This window comes from Pelodiscus sinensis, chromosome 1 (genome assembly GCF_049634645.1).
Source record: "Pelodiscus sinensis isolate JC-2024 chromosome 1, ASM4963464v1, whole genome shotgun sequence".
Classification (NCBI taxonomy): domain Eukaryota; kingdom Metazoa; phylum Chordata; order Testudines; family Trionychidae; genus Pelodiscus; species Pelodiscus sinensis.
The window spans coordinates 139,072,697-139,092,016 of record NC_134711.1 but is presented as its reverse complement, the minus strand read 5'-3'; the positions used below and the strand labels follow the sequence as shown (position 1 = coordinate 139,092,016).

General features: G+C 42.5%; 1 protein-coding gene across 5 annotated transcripts in view; it reads right to left on the bottom strand.

Annotated features, from left to right (window-relative positions):
- KPNA1 (karyopherin subunit alpha 1) overlaps positions 1-19,320 on the bottom strand; it is a 115,901-nt gene that overhangs the window by 17,592 nt on the left and 78,989 nt on the right. For 4 of the 5 annotated variants that reach the window (XR_012896995.1, XR_012896999.1, XM_075904361.1 and 1 more), the window contains exons 12-13: positions 11,531-11,658; positions 10,369-10,547 (exon numbers count right to left, since the gene is read on the bottom strand). Coding sequence is in view for 2 of the 5 variants with exons in the window: in XM_075904361.1 (XP_075760476.1) it covers positions 10,369-10,547; positions 11,531-11,658 (307 nt within the window). In the remaining 3 variants the exon portion in view is untranslated. Of the gene's footprint in view, positions 1-5,521; positions 6,289-8,098; positions 8,284-10,368; positions 10,548-11,530; positions 11,659-19,320 lie in introns of those variants that run through there. The other variant, XR_012897000.1, reaches the window with a different exon arrangement.

Sequence of the window (19,320 nt, the reverse complement as noted above, 5' to 3'; positions counted from 1 at the left end):
CTGGACCACAGGTCGTCAATAATGTGTATTTTTATTTTGCTGAGACAAAAAAAATGGAACAAGGCTTCTTAATAATGCATAACTGTACTAATACACCCTATATAAGCCTATGGCTAGATCATGGGTTCCCAAACTGGGGGGGCGTGAAGAAATTCCAGGGGGGGCATGAGGCATCTCAGCCACACACACACACGCACACACACACACCCATCAATCCCACCCCAAGTTTTGCTGCTTTTTTTTGGGAGGGGAGGCATGAGGATTTCTCAAGAATCAAAAAGGGGGGCGTGATGCCACGATAAGGTGGGTGCATAATTGGCTGGATAACCATAGTCAGAGAGTTGTTGTTAACGGTTCTAAATCCTGCTGGAAAGGGATAACAAGTGGAGTTCCTCAAGGGTCTGTTTTGGGACCCGTACTGTTCAATATCTTCATCAATGATGTAGATATTGGGATAGAGAGTACGCTTATTAAGTTTGCAGATGATACCAAACTGGGTGGAGTTGCAACTTCTTTGGAGGATAGGGACATAATTCAAAATGACCTTAGCAAGTTAGAGAAATGGTCAGAGGTAAACAGGATGAGGTTTAATAAAGAGAAATGCAAAGTGCTCCACTTAGGAAGGAACAATCAGTTCCATACATACAAGATGGGAAGCGACTGTCTAGGAAGGAGCATGGCGGAAAGGGATCTAGGGGTCATAGTGGACCACAAGTTGAATATGAGTCAACAGTGTGATGCTGTTGCAAAAAAAGCAAATATGATTCTAGGTTGTATCAACAGGTGTGTTGTAAGCAAAACTCGTGAAGTCATTCTGCCGCTCTACTCTGCACTAGTTAGGCCTCAGCTGGAGTACTGTGTCCAGTTCTGGGTGCCACATTTCAAGAAAGATGTGGAGAAATTGGAAAGGGTACAGAGAAGAGCGACAAGAATGATTAAAGGTTTAGAGAACATGACCTATGAAGCCAGGCTTCATGAACTGGGCTTGTTTAGTTTGGAAAAAAGAAGATTAAGGGGGGACATGATAGCGGTTTTCAAATATCTAAAAGGGTGTCACAAGGAAGAAGGCGAAAATTTGTTCCTCTTGGTTTCTGAGGACAGGACAAGGAGTAATGGGCTTAAAGTGCAGCAGGGGAGGTTTAGATTGGACATTAGGAAAAAATTCCTAACTGTCAGGGTGGTCAAATATTGGAATAAATTGCCAAGGGAGGTGGTGGAATCTCCCTCTCTGGAGATATTTAAGAACAGGTTAGATAGACATCTGTCAGGGATGGTGTAGGTGGAGCTTGGTCCTGCCTTGAGGGTGGGGGGCTGGACTCGATGACGTCTTGAGGTCCCTTCCAGTCCTATTATTCTATGATTCTAAGTCCCACTGACTCAGAGCTGCATGCGGGCGTGCCAGATTTGAAATGTACAAGAGTCTCCAGCAGGGGCTCTTGTGCATTTCAAAGCGGAAGCGCACTCATAGAGCCCGGGGTCGGTGGGGGATTCAGAGTCCCCCGCTGGTCCTGGACTCCATGTTGCACTGCCGATTTGAAATGCCACATGGAGCCCAGGGTCATTTGGGGACTCCCCAGCTGATCCCGGGCTCCAGGTGGTGCTGCCGCTTTGAAATGCTGCCTCCGCATTTCAAAGGGGCAATACCGCACAGCTGAGCCGGACTGAGGTGACATTCAACGTGGCAGTGCTGCACAGCTGAGCCAGGCTCAGCTGTAGGGCGCTGCCCTTTGAAGTGCCCTCTCTTCCCCCCACTTGCTGCTTCTATTGATAGAGCCAGCAATGGGGGTGGGGGAATAATCAACTAGTCAACTGACTATCCGATAAGCATTTGCTTATCAGATAGTTGACTAGTCTTTAATATCCTTAGCCTAGACAAAGCTTATCAGCTCTTTTCATAACAAAGAGTTAGTGTTGTTACCCAGTTTTACTGTACTGGCACAAGGAAGTAAGTAGATAAAGTATAAAAACCAGGCTTCCTTGGAGCGGCATTACCAACACATGCACTGCTTGCTGGGCTGTTACACATTTAAGGGTAAATTAGTGTTAAACAACAGCACAGAACACAGAGGACGACAAACATAATGGGAAAGTGGAATACTTGGCCACAGCCATGATCAAATGACATCCAGTTAATAAACTCATGCCAGATATTGGGTGTTGCCAAACCAGAATGTGCTGGACTAGAAAGGTTCAACCTGTAGTAGCTTTCATTATGCTTCTGTGTGCTGGACATGTACAATGCATCTGAACTACTATAAACAGTGTTTAAAACAAGTGATCTGAAAATGAGTGTGTGAGAGACTTTCTCATCTGCCTGTCTCCCAATTAATTCTGCTAACCAACCCCCAAAGCTATGCTGTTCTCACATCAATTCTGCTCCTCCATTCCCCCAATCCAACAATTCTACCTCCAACAGCCCCTGAAGTACTTAATTTCCCTCTCCCAGCCATGGGACAATGGCAGCCATGTGCCCTTCTCTCACTTTCAGAGCAGGACAAGAACAAAGGAAGTGTCCCATCATTCACAGGAGGGGAGAAGAGAGGAGGGAGCAGAGTTGCTGGGCTTTGTCTGGGCTCAGCCTCTCCTGTGAGAACAGCACTGGTTCCAGAGGAACATTCTGGCTGCTTTCTGTGGTAGATCAGATTAGCTGTTCTTCTCCAGGAATTGGGCAGATGGGGTAAAGCAGAAGCACAGCTCTCTGAGCAGAATTAAAAATGTGCATCCCTTAGCCACCCAGCTAATTTTTTCAAAATTTGTATTTCCTGGATCTGGGGCATTTTAAACAATGAAAACAGGCTTTGCACATGACAAGATCAGGTCTTGGGAGTCTGGAAGCCACTATAGCATTTTCAGAAGCGCTGTCTGCATCTTATCTGTAAAGTCAAGTGAGCAGAAGAGAATACTAAATATGAAAGTCTGGGACCAGTGCCGCATAGTTAGTGTAGGGGTTATCTTTGCACACTGAGAAGATTGCTTTCATGAAGGTGCATGCTAGTACATTCTGTGGATGTTTTTGAAGCACTCAAACTTTTCATTATTGGGTGAGGAGAAACTGATCTATTTTTGTTCTTGGTCAACTTGAGCTGGTTACTCTGCATTTCTGTGCAATATCACTCAGCACTTAAATGAGTTGATGAAAGGCAAGAATAAGACCATGGACACCACTATCAACATTCTGTCAAACTGCAGTTACTACATAAGGCAAAATCTGATGCTGCCTCTGAGCCAAAAGCAGTTCTGTGATGTACAGGGTAGGCTGGGTGAGAATTTTGATGTCAGATTCAGTGGTTTGAAGAATTACAACTAACTTTTGCTTCCAGTGGACAATGCATTTCTCACGGACTTGGGTGAAATGGAAGAAATCTCACAGCTCGGAGATGTGGCTCTGGTGATGGAGTTTGTGGAACTGAAGAGCTCTGGTGAACTGGCACATCAATTCCATCAAAATACAGATGTACCATTTTGTACTGACGCATTTACCTCCACTACTGGCATTTTCCATTACAGCCGCTCCCCAAGTTTCGACCACCTCCAATCACTACCATTCGCACTTACGACCACAGCAGTCGTAAACGCAGATCCGAGTTACGAATGGTGATCCACCCTTACAAACAGCGCAGTCGCCATGTAACTCTGGGATCCGAGTTACCAACACTTCGAGTTACGGACCAACACTTGGTCCGTAATTTGTTTGTAACTCGGGGAGCGGCTGTACTACATTTTCAAATACATTGATTTGAATTACAACACAACAAAAAGTGTATAGTGCTTACTTCATATCTATATTTGATTACAAACACTTGCACTTTAAAACAAAAACAGTCTTTCAATTCACCTAATACCAGGAATGCAGTACACAGTCTCACCATGGAAGCTGAACTTACAAATGTAGAATTTGTACAAATAATAACCGTTCAAAAATAAAACAATGTAAAACTTTAAAGTATTATCTCCTATAAATTTAAATAAACTTGTTTATCTTAGTGATTGGCTGTGCGAGAAGGACTAAATGGACTTATAAACAAACCAGTGTAAAACTTTAGGGCCTATTAAGTACAGTTATGTATCAAAAACATTTGTAAGTTACATTTTCACAATCAAGAGTACTTGTATGAGGTGAACTGAAAAATGTTTTTTTTTTACAGTGCAAATATTTGTAATAAAATATAAAGTGAGCACATATACTCTAACTGAAATCAATGTATTTAAAAATGTAGGAAAATATACAAAATATTTAATACATTTCAGTTGGTATTCTATTAACAGTCCGATTAATTTTTTAAGTCATGATTCATTTGAATAAACTGTGTCAGTTAACTGCAATTGACAGCCCTAATACTATCATATTCCAGGGATCACAGTGCCCATCTCAATCTAAGCAAATCTATGGTTCTGTCCAGAATGGGTCCTATCATGCAGACCTGAGATGACAAGTAATGGATCCAGAACTTTTGCATGCAGAATTAGTCATTCCTGGAGGTATGTGATCAGCTTTCCCTAGATTTTCAGGGTCAGGAAACCCACACCAGTCCAGAAGCAGGTCACTACAGCCCTCTGGAAGCTGGCTATAGGCCTGAGGTTAACCAGTTTGGAGTTGGCAAATCAACCATGAGGACTGTTCAGAGTCAATCAGAGGTGTGTTTTACCCAAAGGCAGAGGACGTAAGAAATGTTCTTGAAATAATTGCTGGTTTTCAGAGAATAGCATTTCCAAATTGCAGGGGCTACTGATGGGATTCATGTGCCTAGTTTGCAAACTGCAAAGAGCACTACTCCACAAAGGATATTTCACCACCACTATGCAGGTTGACCACAGAGGCAGATTCATGGCCGCTAATGGGATGCACCAATAGGGTGTATCATGCTAGGTGTTCCAGAGATTAGAACTTTACCTTAATGGAGAAACATTATTCCCACCAAATAACATGGTGGTAAACAAAATGACCATCCCCACTGTTACAGTAGGGAACCTTATTTGCCCTTGGTGTGATGGGTTATAAAATCAGGCCCTGACTTCAGAGGACGTAGCAAAAGGTTTGATTACACACATTATTGCTGTAAAATGTGCATTTGACAGACAAATCCCACTGGCAATGCCTTCAAAATTGTTTGGGTACCAGTGTCATTAACATAATTCATGTCATTGTGGCTTGCTGTGCCCTACACTGTTGGAAGGTGGGATATTGGGCTAAATGGCACAGTGGCCTGACCCCAGTATGGCTGTTCTTATATTTGTGGGGAGAAGGGGGAATCTTTTTGCTTGGAGTGGACTCAGGATATTATTGGGTATCTGAACTAGTACATACAGCCAGACAATGCACCTACCATGAACATTTGTGCACCCACATAATGCATGAGGGGGAATGAAATGGTATGTGAATTTGTCGTCTGTGCAATATTTTTGTAAATATGTCTGTGCATCGTGAATTCTGTAAACACTTGCATGAAGTGTATGAAGGTATGTTATGTTTTTTAATCAAACTGACAATGTACTGCCATACACAGTTTATGAATTACTGTAGTGACAATTTATACATTTTTATTATAAAACTTTGACACGGGGGTCTAAGAATACATTCATTAATGTTTATGCTCCAGTTGTTACATTTAATAAAACTTGTCCTGGTCAGCTTGCATGCAAATCCAACATTTTATTTTACACAGGTATTCACATGTTGCAACAATCATTAATGTCAACCTGCTGTCATGGTGTGCAGCACAACAGTATAACCTAACTTTGACCCAAAAAACCCTATCAAAAGGTCCATGTTCTCCTTGGCCTTTCTGGCATGTTTTGGGTATGCAGGATGTTCCTGGACAGGAAAGGATGAGTGCATAGGGTGCATCTGTCTCTTCCATGTGCCAGTGTTTGCTTTTGAACATGGTCCAGTCGCCCCTGAACTGTCCAAAGGATGGGTGCTTTGCAGGGCTCAATAGCGGTAAGGAGACTCATGTTGTGGGTCTGGAGCAGACTACACTGGTTGTACTGAAGCCTGATAGCCAACAGCTGCAGCAAGTACTTGAACAGCTCCTTCCGCTGAGCTCTATCTTCGTTCCACAACTGGCTAACGTGCTCCATGAGAATCTGTCTGCCATTCTCTCCTGGTATGGTGCAACCTCTCTCTCATCCTACAAGCATCCTCCTCTTTTTGGTAGCTGAGCTGGATTTCCAGACCTGGATCTTTTGATTCTTTTTGTATTGGGCAGCTCTCTTATCAGCTCATCTTAGGCTCTTTTCCTCTGGAGTACATGGTCTGCAGACCCAGGCTCCTGGTTCCATGTGTTATTCCTGTGAAAGAGACAGAGAACATTTTCTGAACATGGTAAAAAAAAATACATTTCACTGTTTATTAAAGGGATTATTACTTTCATTCATGGTCAAAAGATGCATGATTTTTAATCAATGGGCTGTATTCTATTTTATTCACACAAAACATCATCCATTCCAGACCATGCATTTCACTGAAACTGCAATGAAAACCAAAAGACATGTCATGAGAAACATTACTCAAAACTCAACTGCAAGAAGCACAAAACTCAATTTTAATAGATTCTGCATCCTCTTTTTCTTGGGTGGAGGTAGGAAGAGACATATGAGTGATCTAATTACAAGCAATGATTGCTCAACCCTGTCAGGCAGGGCAAGCTCTGGACAAAACTGACAACCATCTGTACTAAGAAGCTATTTCAGCATCTAGCGATGAATACTACATTTAACAAGAAACTGAATGTGAGTGGAGATGCAGTAGAACAGTGGTCACCAACCAGTAGTTTGGGATCTACTGGTGGATCTTGGAGCCTCTGACAGGTGATCCTGACTGGTTTGGCCAAGAGGCTATCAAGTGCCAGCACTTCAACTGCCCCTCTCCCTACTGCTACACATTTCTTGCCCTTTGCCTTGGAGCTGCCTCCCTCCACTTCTGGGAGCCTCCTGCTTGTTAGGCAGGGCAGGGCAGGGCAGGGAGAAGAGAAGCACTGATATCAAGGTGCCCCCTCTCCTACCCTGTATCCTATGTCCACAGAACAGAGAGGGGGCACAACAGGGCTTGGGATGAAGGGGGTTTGCTGGCTGCTTTTGAGAGTGGTGCAGGGGGGCCAGGGCAGGGGTGAGCCTGCCTTAGCCCCACTGCACCACCACCCAGGAACAGCCTGAGGTAAGCAGTGGCCAGCTGGAGCTCACATCCTGAAACCCTACCCCAGTCATGAACCCCCCCTGCACCCCAAGCCCCTGCTCTAGCTCTGAGCACCCCTGCATCCAAGCACCATCCCAGAGCCTGCACCTAGAACCCCCTCTGGCACTCCAACTGCCTGTCCCAGGCTCAGCTCAGAGCCCCTCTCGCACTCAAAATCCCTTAGCCCAACACCAGAACCTGCACCCCAACCCTCTGCCCCAACATGCTGAAAGAGAGGGAGGATGGAGGGAAGATGGAGTGAGCAGGGGCAAGGCCTCGGAAAAGGGGCACAAATAAGGCAGGACAAGGGTGTTTGGGTTGAGGTAGATCTTGGATTGCACTTAAATTAAAAAAGCAATCTTGTGCTTAAAAAGGTTGGAGACCACTGCAGTAGAGCTTCCCTGTTAGCACCTTTCATCCATGCAAACACACCTGACTCATTGCCACTCATTGGGAGTCACAAGACTGACTCATTTTGCTGCATTTTGGACTCTCATGTTAAAGCCAGCAATGGACCAAACACACACACTGCCTAAGATTTTGTTTGGACTCTCAGTAGCCAAGTTGTTTGGGAATTGACTCAAAGGCATTAGGGAACAGTTTGTGTACAGCTCATCTGTAAGATGCACTGTATTACATGTGAGGCTGTCAATTGTTGAGCACCATCCCAATACATATACCAGTCAGCGAGTAAAAATGTAATAACTGGTTAATAATTTTTCCTCATTTGACTGTGTCCATTTTGAATCCAATGTGGCAATGTGAATAAGGCAGGATGTGGGAGGAGGGCCCTGAGTAGAATGGTTTAGGTCTCTCCCTAAATGAAACACATAGAAATCTTGGGTTGCATTAATTTAATAGGCTCATAAGCTGGAAATCCTTTCCATCCATATGCAAATAAAAACAAACATGGCAGCAGAAACTTACCAGGCTTTGGTGCTTGTTCTGATGCCAGTTCTGCAGAAGACTGCTCCCACAGGGCTGTCCCTGAAGAAGTCCTCCGAGTACACAATGTGCTGTAGCTGCTGCACCATGGCCTCTTCAGTTATTGGCCTCACTGCCAGTGTGACTTCTTGCCCTTTATCTGGCAGCTGGCTCTCCTCCGCTGGTGCCTGTAACAGGAGTTATAAGGTCGCCATTGTCACTCAGCAGTGTCATGCACCACTGGGGCTCAGTGTAATTCCTAGTACATAGCCACAGTCCTTGTAAAGGAGACAGGAAGACAGGGGAGTTCCCAGAGGTGCAATTAGCATTCTTGACTTTCTGGTAGTTTGTCTCAGCCTCTTGATCCACCCTCTGCATTGATCTGCCATCCAGTTGATCTCCAAGGCTGCCAGTAGCTCATATATTGTTTTATACCCATGATTATTTCTTATGCTTTTACTGAAGTCAAATGTCTTGCTTGCCTCACATCAGAGGTTAATTAGAATATGTCTGTGTTCCTCTGGCCGGCTAGTCACGCGCTTGATGCAGGACTTCATCTTGCTGCTGGCCACAGCAAATATACACGAGTTCTGACTGTGTGTGTTGTTTCCAGGTGAGCAGTTGAGATGGAAATGAAAGTTTAATCATCACACAGCTATTTTTAAACAAGGAGGTTGTTTCCAGTTCCTGGGAAGCAAGTTTGAAAGTGGCAAGCTGGGAAGCACAGCACCTGGGGATTCAGGGTTACTGTGGCAGACTTTCCAGACACAAGTCTGATGACCCAGACTTGAGCTATGTCCATACTGCAAAATATTTGGGCTCTGAATCATATCACAGAAGGATACAGGCTTTGACCAACCCCAGCTGCAAAGTCCGCTGGTCTGAGTAAGAGAGTTGGCTCAAGCCGAACTAACTTTTGCATAAGTGAAAGTGGGATTTGATGTCAAATCTAAATCTGAGACGAAGCTTAGCATGCTATGTAGACATACCGATAACAGACCGCACAGAATACAAATACATTTGCATATACTAGCATGATAGACTATACCCATGTCCATACCCTATACAACACTGTATTAATATTTACATAAGATAGGTCTTGTAAGGTATCATTTGAAAATTGAAATTTGCTGACCAATATTGTCCTGATAAAATGTGTGGCAACAGTCTATGTGAAGTTTTTCCTGTACAATATTATCAACATATATGCCAAAGTAAGGCTGGCAAACAGGTCTGCCTCAAACAAAAGAACATGTGTTCTGCTTAATTTGTATTTAAGCAGTAAAGATTCATCAAGCAGGAAGGGAGTTCAAACACGTGGGAAAATTGGCAGGGAATATCTTTACACACAGTTTTCTGAATCTCAGCTGAAAATGGCTTTTCAAAAGGGGGGAATGACACTATAACAAGAAGGAATAAACACCCCAACAACCCTCTCTTCCCTTTCTATCCATCAGTTCATCACATGAGAAGGGTCAAAGAAAGCAGCCATTAAACAGAAGACAAGGTCCTGCTCTATGAAGTTTGGCCTGTAAGACTGCCAAGAAAAACTTTGCTTTAAATTTAATAGCTAGGCACTACCTTTATTATGCTTGTGACTATTTCCAAATTTTGCCTCATTATTTATATTCCATTCAAATCTCTCTTGTAGTTAATAAAACTTATTTTACTGTTTTATATGATCCAGTGTGCTTAAACTGAAGTGTCAGATGAACTATTTGAAATAATAAATTGGCACATTATCTTAAAGTAGTAACAAATGTAACATACTTGTATTGCCTAGGTCATAGGAGAAGGCTGGGCAATGTAAGACAGATTTCTGGGAGAAAATCTAAGATTGGGAGCGAGTTGAGGTCACCCTACGCTATACCCAAATCTGGTAAGAGCTAGCATGTGGCTTGCTGGATGCAGCTCACACACAAACAGAGCTGGAAGTGACTTACATGCTGGATACTGTGTACATCACTCCACATTGGAAGCTGCAGCAACAAAGCAATGTAAAGAGCACTCTGGGCAAGAAGGCCAGAGCTACTCATTAGTATAGATTGTACTACAGCTCCAGCTGCCGCCAAACTGTAAATGGGTAGAGTTAAACCAGGAGAGGGAGCACACTGATGGATGGACACTTGTCTAGGAACAGTTCTTTTTCACCTACTTATGATGGGTGACAATAAAAAAGTACTCAAGAGCACAGCTCCTGGGCTCCTGAATACCCAAAGACCTTCTGATCACTGCCGGCTAATACTTGTCCTCTACTGAGATTTTGCTCTTACCGTATGCTTCTTCAATAAGAGCACAGTAGGGGTTAATGCCAGTGCCACTGCGCTTGGCTTCCTGCTCTCCAAGCCTCAGGATGTTCTCCAGTCCATTCAATGCCACTTGTACAATCTTTGAGTCCATCACTGTAAGGAGGTCACACAGCGGTTTGATACATCCTAGGTCTACCAAATATCTGAAAAACACCACACACAAATATGGTCAAACATTTGGATTAAGAATGAGTAGTCCTGTGGCACCTTAGGGTACATCTACACAGCAATGTTATTTCAGAACAACATAGTCTGCGTCTACACTACAAGCAGTTATTTCAACAATGTCAAAATAATGTTGAGCTGGAGGACTTCTTACTCCGATTCCTGTAACCCTCATTTTACGAAGAGCAAGGGAAGTTGGAGGAAGAGTGCTCTTCCTTCAACGTCCTGGTGTGTAGACAGCACCAAATGCAGCTATTTTAACTTCAGCTATGCAACTAACATAGCTCAAGTTGTGTAGCTGATTTCAGCTTTTGCCTGCTGCTTAGACATGACCTTAGAAATTAACATATATATATATATAAGGTTACCACTGGACTATTCATTTTTAAAATTATAGATTAACACAGCTACTCCTCTGAGACAAATTACACAGGTTACCTTATCCATACAAGTGCAGAGGATTGAACAAAAACAGCTAGGTAGGACACTAACTCGGGTATAGTCTATTCTATGTGTGCCTCCACCGACTCAGCTTTAAAAACAGACTGTATTTGAATGAGGTTTTAAACCAGTAATGTACCAAGACTGTATACTGTACAATGTACTGGCTGACATGGAGGATTGGAAATGAGCCTTAAAACCATTCTCCCCCAGTTGGCCTCTGTGTAATGAGTTGGAAGGAGAAAGTGAAAACACCAGCCTCACATCTGGTTTGACGGTGGACACTCAGCCAAGGCCAAGGATTGAATGGATTATTCATAACTGAACTCAACTCTAAAAGTGGCCTCAAACCACTCCAGAGACGTGAGATGCAAGAAAAGAGACAGCATAGGAAAACTGGGCACTTCAGCTGCCTGCTCTCAAGAAAGTCGTGTTCCAGCCTCTAGGCTCAGTGTGTACCACCTTTCACATAAGCATTACATTCATTCAAACTCGTACAGCAGTTTTCATTGCTACTTACTTGATCTGTTCAGCAGACCCTCCAGATGTTGCATTTGTTATTGCCCAAGCAGCTTCTTTCCTTGTCCGAAATTCAGCTGTTTGCAAAATATTTATGAGGGCTGGGAAAATGTGGGCATCTATGACAGTCTGCAAAAGGAAATGTTCAGAGTATCAACTACAAATAGAAATACAGTTTCTTTCCATGATTTGTTTACTTCCAAACCTCAGTACAATGTAGTAAAGTAAGATGCCTCCTTAGGGTGTCCATCAGCAATCTTTAGCTTTATAGTCATAACCCGCTTTATTGTTCCAATAGATGTTCATTCTATCAGCTTTTCAAAACCAATGCAACTGAAAATATATTAGCTTCTCTCTCAATGAATCAGGCCTTATTAGCGATGGGATTTTGTATTTTACATTATTTTTCAAGGTGGCAAGCCATTCAATTTTAACATCACTATACCAAAAACATACAGCAGAAAGATTAATCAATCTCTGAGTCACACAAAACTCAGCCTTAGCTGTGACTTTTCTATCTGGAACCCTTCATATCAGAAAGGCTTTCCAGTGGAAATATTTCCCATCCCTACTGCAGCTGGAGGCAGACCAGATTTTTAGCTCTGACCATGGGCTTAGGAGTGTCCCTCAGGAAGAACTCTCTCGAAGGATCTCTTTCAAAGAAGAAAATAGTAACCACATACAAGTTATAAAATCCTGTTCAACTGAAGCCATTTGTTGTATGGCCTTGACAATATATTTAAGTATTTCCCTCTAGAAATACATATTTCCCTTTCAAAACTATTTAACAAGTGAGCAATAATCAGAAAAACAGAAGACATAATGCAGTCCTGCAAGGGAGGCTGAGAAAAGATTCCAGAAAGAAAATTCACAAAGAAAGACTAATATTTTTCATTCTCCGTCCCTGTCACATCAGACAATCTTCATAGTAGATGTCAGAAACCAGTAACATCATACTTTTGGGATAAGCAGGAGAGATTTAATGTAACCATGCAGAAAAAGAAAAGGAACTTAAAGGCACCACATTCCACAACACCCTACTACCAATCCCTGCATCTGTAAAGGAGATTTTGAGCATTATGGGGAAATGGGGATCTCCTTGTAAGATCTCTATGCCCATGGTCTTCTCATGGAAAGAGTGACAACATTATTGAAAATGTTTTGAATTAATATTGATGCAAAAATGGTTAGGAATAATAACATTTCATACATTATAAATTTGCCTTCACTGAATTTTATAATACTTTCAATTCACTTCAATCTTGTCGGAGACCACAGTATTGTATTCTCTGTGGCTATGCTTACTTTTAGTGCAGTAGCTCAATCAGGACTAGTGTGAGTCTACTTGTGCTGAGAATTACAACAAATTTGAAGGGTAGACAAATCCAGACTAGGGATGTTAAATAGTGGTTAATTGAAAAGTCGAGTAACCTCATGAATTCTTATTGGTTAGTCGACTATTCTATAGTCCCCGGGGGGGGGGGGGGGGGGCTGGCAGCAGCATGAGGTGCCAAGCGGGAGCTAGTCCGCAAGGGGAGCCAGTTTAAAAACCAGCTCCCCTTGCGGACCAGCTGCTTGTCACCCTTTGCTGCTGCCTCTGATAAAGAGGCCGCAATGCAGGGTGGCAGCAGTCCCTGTCTAGTGGAGGTCTGGGCTCCTGGATCTGGTGCCAACTGGAACTGAGCCAGGTTGCCTGCCCACCCGACTCCTAATACATTTTAAATACAGAGCCACAGCGGGGGTAGGTCCCCAACCCAGTGAGAGCCAGAACTGTGACCTCCAAATGCAGTTCTACAACTTCAGTGTTGCTTCTAACATATATTATATTTTAAAAACCCATATATATAAATAATGGTAATCTGTACCTGGCACAGAATATTTGATAGAAGTCTTTAATTGCAAACTTTAAAGTTAATTACTACAAATAGTAAGGTGTACATAAGAACAAGTGGGTAAAAAAAGATCTAAAAAGCAGGACACATATTCTCTACTTAAAGACTTTCAGGTTACCAGGTACACAATCTCTACTTCAAGAAAATACTCTAAAATATTTATGCTTTAGAGATCTGAATGTGAAAATTAGGCAAAGATTTTTTGTATTTTATTTTAAGGTATCCCAGAAGGGACTGGTGTGTTGGATACATTACTAAAGCCATAAAACAAATTCTAAGGGCCTCTATTGTCTCAAACTCTCCATCCCCTTCCTTCCTCTCTACAAAGAAAAAAAAACTTAGTTTTGTTATAACAGCTCACTAACAAATACCCCTAGGAATCCTTATTAAAATTAACTTTTTATAAACAGTCAATAATTAAAAGAATAAAGACTTTAAGGAGAACAATTCTAGTTGGGAAATGTTTAACAGAAGTTATTACTTAACTCATGATTCCATTTAAAGGTGAAAACATCTCTTTATTCTCCAAATGTTTAACACAGAGTAAGCTTTTAAGTTATTTGCAAATATCCTGTATTTAGATGCAAGCATTTTATATGACAGTTCCCTAATATCACTGCTAAGTGAACAGTGAAATGTAAAAATATAGAATCAAATGACCTTGTTGTAACTACTTACTTATATAAAATACCATTTGAATATGACTCTCATTAAATAGGAAATAAGTTATGGAGAATCCTTAAGTTAATTTCTTTCCAAAACTCAGAAACCACTACTCCCTCTTCAAGGAACATTTCTTCTTCAAGACCCATCTCTGTTAACCATGTAAGTTTAAAGACTGTGGCTTTTCTATACTTAACTGCACTGTTACAGCTGAGCCACAATAGTGCTTCAAGGACCACGCTACCTAGAGTGACAAAAAAAACCCTTCCATCTGCGAAGGTTCTCCATCTCATTCTCCCACCAATCTAGTGCTGTTTATACAAGAGGTTAGGCTGGTTTTCCAAGTAGCTAACTCCCAGATTAAGGGACTGCCCTGAAACTCACCTCTTAAAAAAAGGTCTCTTCAGAACTTTGTGAAAACCACACACTAACAGGATGTAATTCTGTATACTGCCTATTTGGTACTGGGGGGAAAAAAATCTTTATTTAATGTTGTCAAAACAAAGGGAACTTATTACTTCAGAGATCTTGTCCAATTTGGAGATAGTGATGTAAAAGCTGCAATTTCTGCAGCATAGAAGTTGGTAGCATTGCATAGTGTTGCCAACTACATATCATTGATATTGTTGAAATCAGCACAATGAGCATGTTTCTATAGAGCATTCTATATGCTTTTAGAAAAAAAAGGGAAAATGTGCACAAAGTCAAACCCATCACATATAAACACATCTGCCACAGTGCAAATCATCTGCCATCACTGAGAAATAGAGGTTCAAGACAGAAGCTTAGCTTTTCTTGGGCTGGGATAGGAAAAAAGAGAGTTCATATCTCAGTTTTTCTAATTGCTATTTATCTGTCATTTACAAACCTGCCACCCAGTGACCTGACATAGGATGGACCTCCCAGGTCCAGCACCCTTGGGGCCTGACTGGTCCCGAAAGAGGGAATTTGACAGAACTGGAGAGGTCAGTCCCTTTGCTGACAGGGGCCCCTCTACTCAGGGCTCTCCCAGGATCCATCAGCAAATCGTCAGGCTCCCTAGCCCTGCTGGTGCCCCACTGCCCCAAGGCTGCCAGACTCTGCAGCACCAGGGCCACTGAGGCTCTGCTGCCCATTGGCCACCAGCACTCAGTTGCTCCAGGGCCACTAGAGCTCCATGGCCAGCTGCAGGGCCACCTGGGCTCTTCTTCCCTGGGCCATGGGAGCTTTGCGGCAAGCCCCAGGACCACCAGCATTCCACAGACCCAAGGCTGCCCAGGGGTGGGGCTCTCTGGTCCAGCAACATCCATGGTCCTGCCACACCATGGATGCTGCTGGACCAGAAAGGTTCAACCTGCAATTTTCATTAGAATGGGAGATAGATTCCAACAGAGTATCCCAGCCTTACCATACAGTTGGCAAAATGTGGGCGGTGTTTATTGGTTCACAGCTTCTACACATACCATGCAGGACACAAAGATGCCCATATAACTTGGTCTCTGCTTCAGACTGCATCCTCACTGATACCTTGGCCTATTTCTTGCTGCTGATTTTCTTGGTAACCTGACCCTGCCTTATCTTCCTAACACAGAATGACTTGGGTTTGCCCTTTGGCCTGTCTCGGGCTCTGATCTCTTGGTAAGCTGGCTCTTTTCCTCACGGGCCCCAGACACCTTTTCCATCAGTACTAGTAAAAGGCCATGAGAAATGCATGATTCACCAAATCCTGGACTCTAAACATAAATATGATAGGCTCTTGTACCTTGTTGACATGGAGGTACATGGTCCCGAGGAGCAAAACTTCAGAAATGCCCTTATACTCATACAAATAGCCCATAGGAAGCACTCCAAAAAAACAGGTCCAGAGAGTGCCTCTTGAGGAAGGGATAATGTTAAGGACTGAAAGTCTTGAACCCTGGTCGATAGGACTCTTTGGAACTAGTAAGCTCCAAACTGCCACCCAGTAACCTGCTAACTGTTGTTCCCACTCCTGGAATCCAACAGGCGGAATACTGGAGGTCCTGATTGGTTCATAGCTACTATATAAACCCAATACAGAAACACAGAGTTGTTCACACAGCTGGGTTCGCCCTGCTTCAGACTGCATCCCTTATATTATTTGCTCCTAATGTCTGCTGCTGATCTTCTGGTAACCTGATCTTGCCTGCCTCTCTGACCTCCTGATATAGGACTCAGTCTGATCCAGCTCCGATGGCTAGGTCAGACCGCCCACATCCCTGTCATGACCCCTTATTATTTATTAAGCCTATAAATCCCATTTTAAGAGGTAAATTACTAGAGAACATATGCAAGATCACTACAAGTGGCCAGGAATAGAACCAGACTTGTAATCAGAACAAACAGCATCATTGCATTATACTTCTTTCAGACTGAATGAACCAGTTTTTAGTTATCACATGTCAAGCCACATGAAATCATACTCCTGTTCAGGAGCCAGGGATAGTATCCAGGATTCCTGATCATCAGTATCCCACCGCTATTAGAAAAAAAGTTGTGTAACCCACTGAGAAGGTACATATCAAATGCTCCAATGACGGTCTACAAAGGGCAAGCTAGTTCAAGTAGTAAGTCTGTGCAATACAAGTTAGTTCAAGTAGTAAGTCTGTGCTAGGGAACTGAAATAAGTTACTCACCTTGTATAGTAACAATTGTTCTTCGAGATGTGTGTTCCTGTTGGTGCTCCACTTCAGGTGCGAGGACACACTGGCGATTTACTTCAGGTGCTGGTGTGTCCTCCCACCTGAAGTGGAGCACCGACAGGGACAGTGCTTGAAGTAGCAGTAAATGGATTCAGACCCTGAAACTCACTTTTATGGGGTTTTATGGTTCCATGTGATTCACACAGTGAGAAGGCCTCACACAGGTTTTGTACGCGGCTTTGCTGCTCACATATGTGATTTCATATTAAGCATGACTGAGGGTTGGCAAGTGTTTGTGCGTTGTACTGGGTGATGTGTGTTGTGTCTGGTGGTGGCAGTAGGGTTGTGTTGGGAAATTTATACTGAATTGCATGGGTGAATTGCATAAAGGATATGCAGCTCTGGGAGGCTAAATGTATTTGGAATTATTGTGTCTGCTTGTTGCATGGGTGGTTGTGCTGATTTGTTTCCATCGGGGCAGGGAGGAGTAAGGTTCTCTGATTCTTGTTTTGTTTTGTGTGGGCAACCATTGTAGGTGTGTCAGTTGGGTTATCTATCATCAGTGCAAACTTTTGGCATAGCACAGATTTATGCCTTTCTGTAACTGCACACTTCGTAAGTGTAATCTGTCAAGTCAAAATGGTGGAAAACTTAAAATTAGAATGGTAATAAAGCACAAAACCAATTGACAATTCAACCTAGTGAGATCCTTAACAGAAAGAGCCCTCAAACATTTTTGTCCTTGTTTCCATGCTGAACACTGACTCGATAAGCATAACTGTGTTCAGTAAGACTCAGACTTACATTCCTGGAATCTTCCTGTACAGTATTATCTGTAAATTATGGTGAAAGAAACCCCTAAATACCCACTTTTTCAGTCATTCGTTACACATTTTGCTTGTGTAACCCACTGGTCAATGTATATGGTGTGTTGCTCATCCCCATGCCCAATTCAGAAAATGAGACTCCTGGATTGATAGTCTTGTTCTTTAGCACAACTGAAAACATCATCCTTTCACATTCTGGTAGTCCTTGGTCCAAGGCCCAAGACTGAACAAGGTGACACTTGACTCACTTACACATATCACATCACACGCTGAAGGCTAACAGGCAAGCTTTCCTGGTGACAGGGATGGAGCACCTAGAAGAAGGGGGAACAGAGTAGGTAGACCTGCTGGCCGAATGCAGGTACTCTGCTGCTGCAGCCTCACCTAGCTATGTCCAGTTTGCATAAGTCCAGAGAGAAGCTATCGTGCGTTTCGGGTGTGTTTGATGACAGACTGACAAGTTATGTCATCACTGCTAAATATGGATGGTTGCTCTTGGTATACTTACTTTCAGTAATTTTTAAATGGGAAGAAAGGTTTATAGAAACAAGATTTATTCGCGACATGTTACAGCCTCTCATACCCTTCAGAAGGGTCGACAGTCAGGATTGGCTTCAGCAGCGCAGTTTCTCCTTCTGATTCCCAGGCAGGTCCTGCTCCCCTCCTCCCTGACTCTGGGGAGCTATCCACTGAGGTATACCTAAAGCTGCATAAAAATTAAGAAATTAACAAACAAAAACTATGTTTAATGACAGATAATGTTGCATCTGGACACACCGCATACGCTGAAAACTTAAAAGCATAGATATAAAAAGGGGAAGATCCTTGCATTCTTTTCCATCTTCATACTGTCAAGAACACATCTGAACACTCCAAAAGGCATTTACTTCCCATCTCAACATAAGACTTAACTGTGACCTCATATGCTGTTATATCATTTATACAGATAGGTATACATGACTGTCAAGATTTCATGCATTTTGGAAGTTTAACTCTGCTGAAGTCACTGTTAAGTTTTTTGACAAGAGTGTTAGTTGCATCAGTTTAGGATAGGTATTGGTTTTTAGTATTTTTTTCAAGTTGGGAAGTGAATCCTTTGGAGTGTTATTGACAGTATTGAAGGCAACATCAAAGTGGACATGAATGCATAAGTCCTTTCCTCTTCATATTTTCATGCTTTAAAGAGTTTTGGTTAATGGGCTGTGTCCTGATGTCATCTTAACTGTCAGTAAATTTTGGTTTTGTTTGTTAATTAATATGGTTGAGACAAAGCTGCTGGCTGATGGGTTTACTGATAGATTTAATTCTCTAACCCGGTGTGCAACAGCCAAAATATTGCTAAAATATCCTGTTTTGCACTGACAGGGTTTTACTCCGAGTGCGCTAGCAAAAGTTTAATTAAGGGGTGCCTAAATGTTTCTAAGGCCTTGTTCATACTTGAGCTATTAGCCACTAGTTAAATCACATATAAATGTGTGCCACTGCAACTTAACCTGGCACACTGGAAACAAAGAATTCCAGCATGACAAACATGCATTGAGATACTCAACTTTATGAAAAATAAGAATGTTTAGCCTAAAAACTTCTATGTCTGGTTTCTGTCCAAGGATAAATTTTAGCAAAGTTTCCGCAACACTCAATTCCCATTCAGAGCAAAGAAAATGAACAGGAACATAGTTACAATCTTTTCTTTAAAAATCATGCCAGCAGTGTTTATCTGAAACCCCCCATCTGTCTCAGCAAATATTCTTCATGAAAAAGAGTTATAAG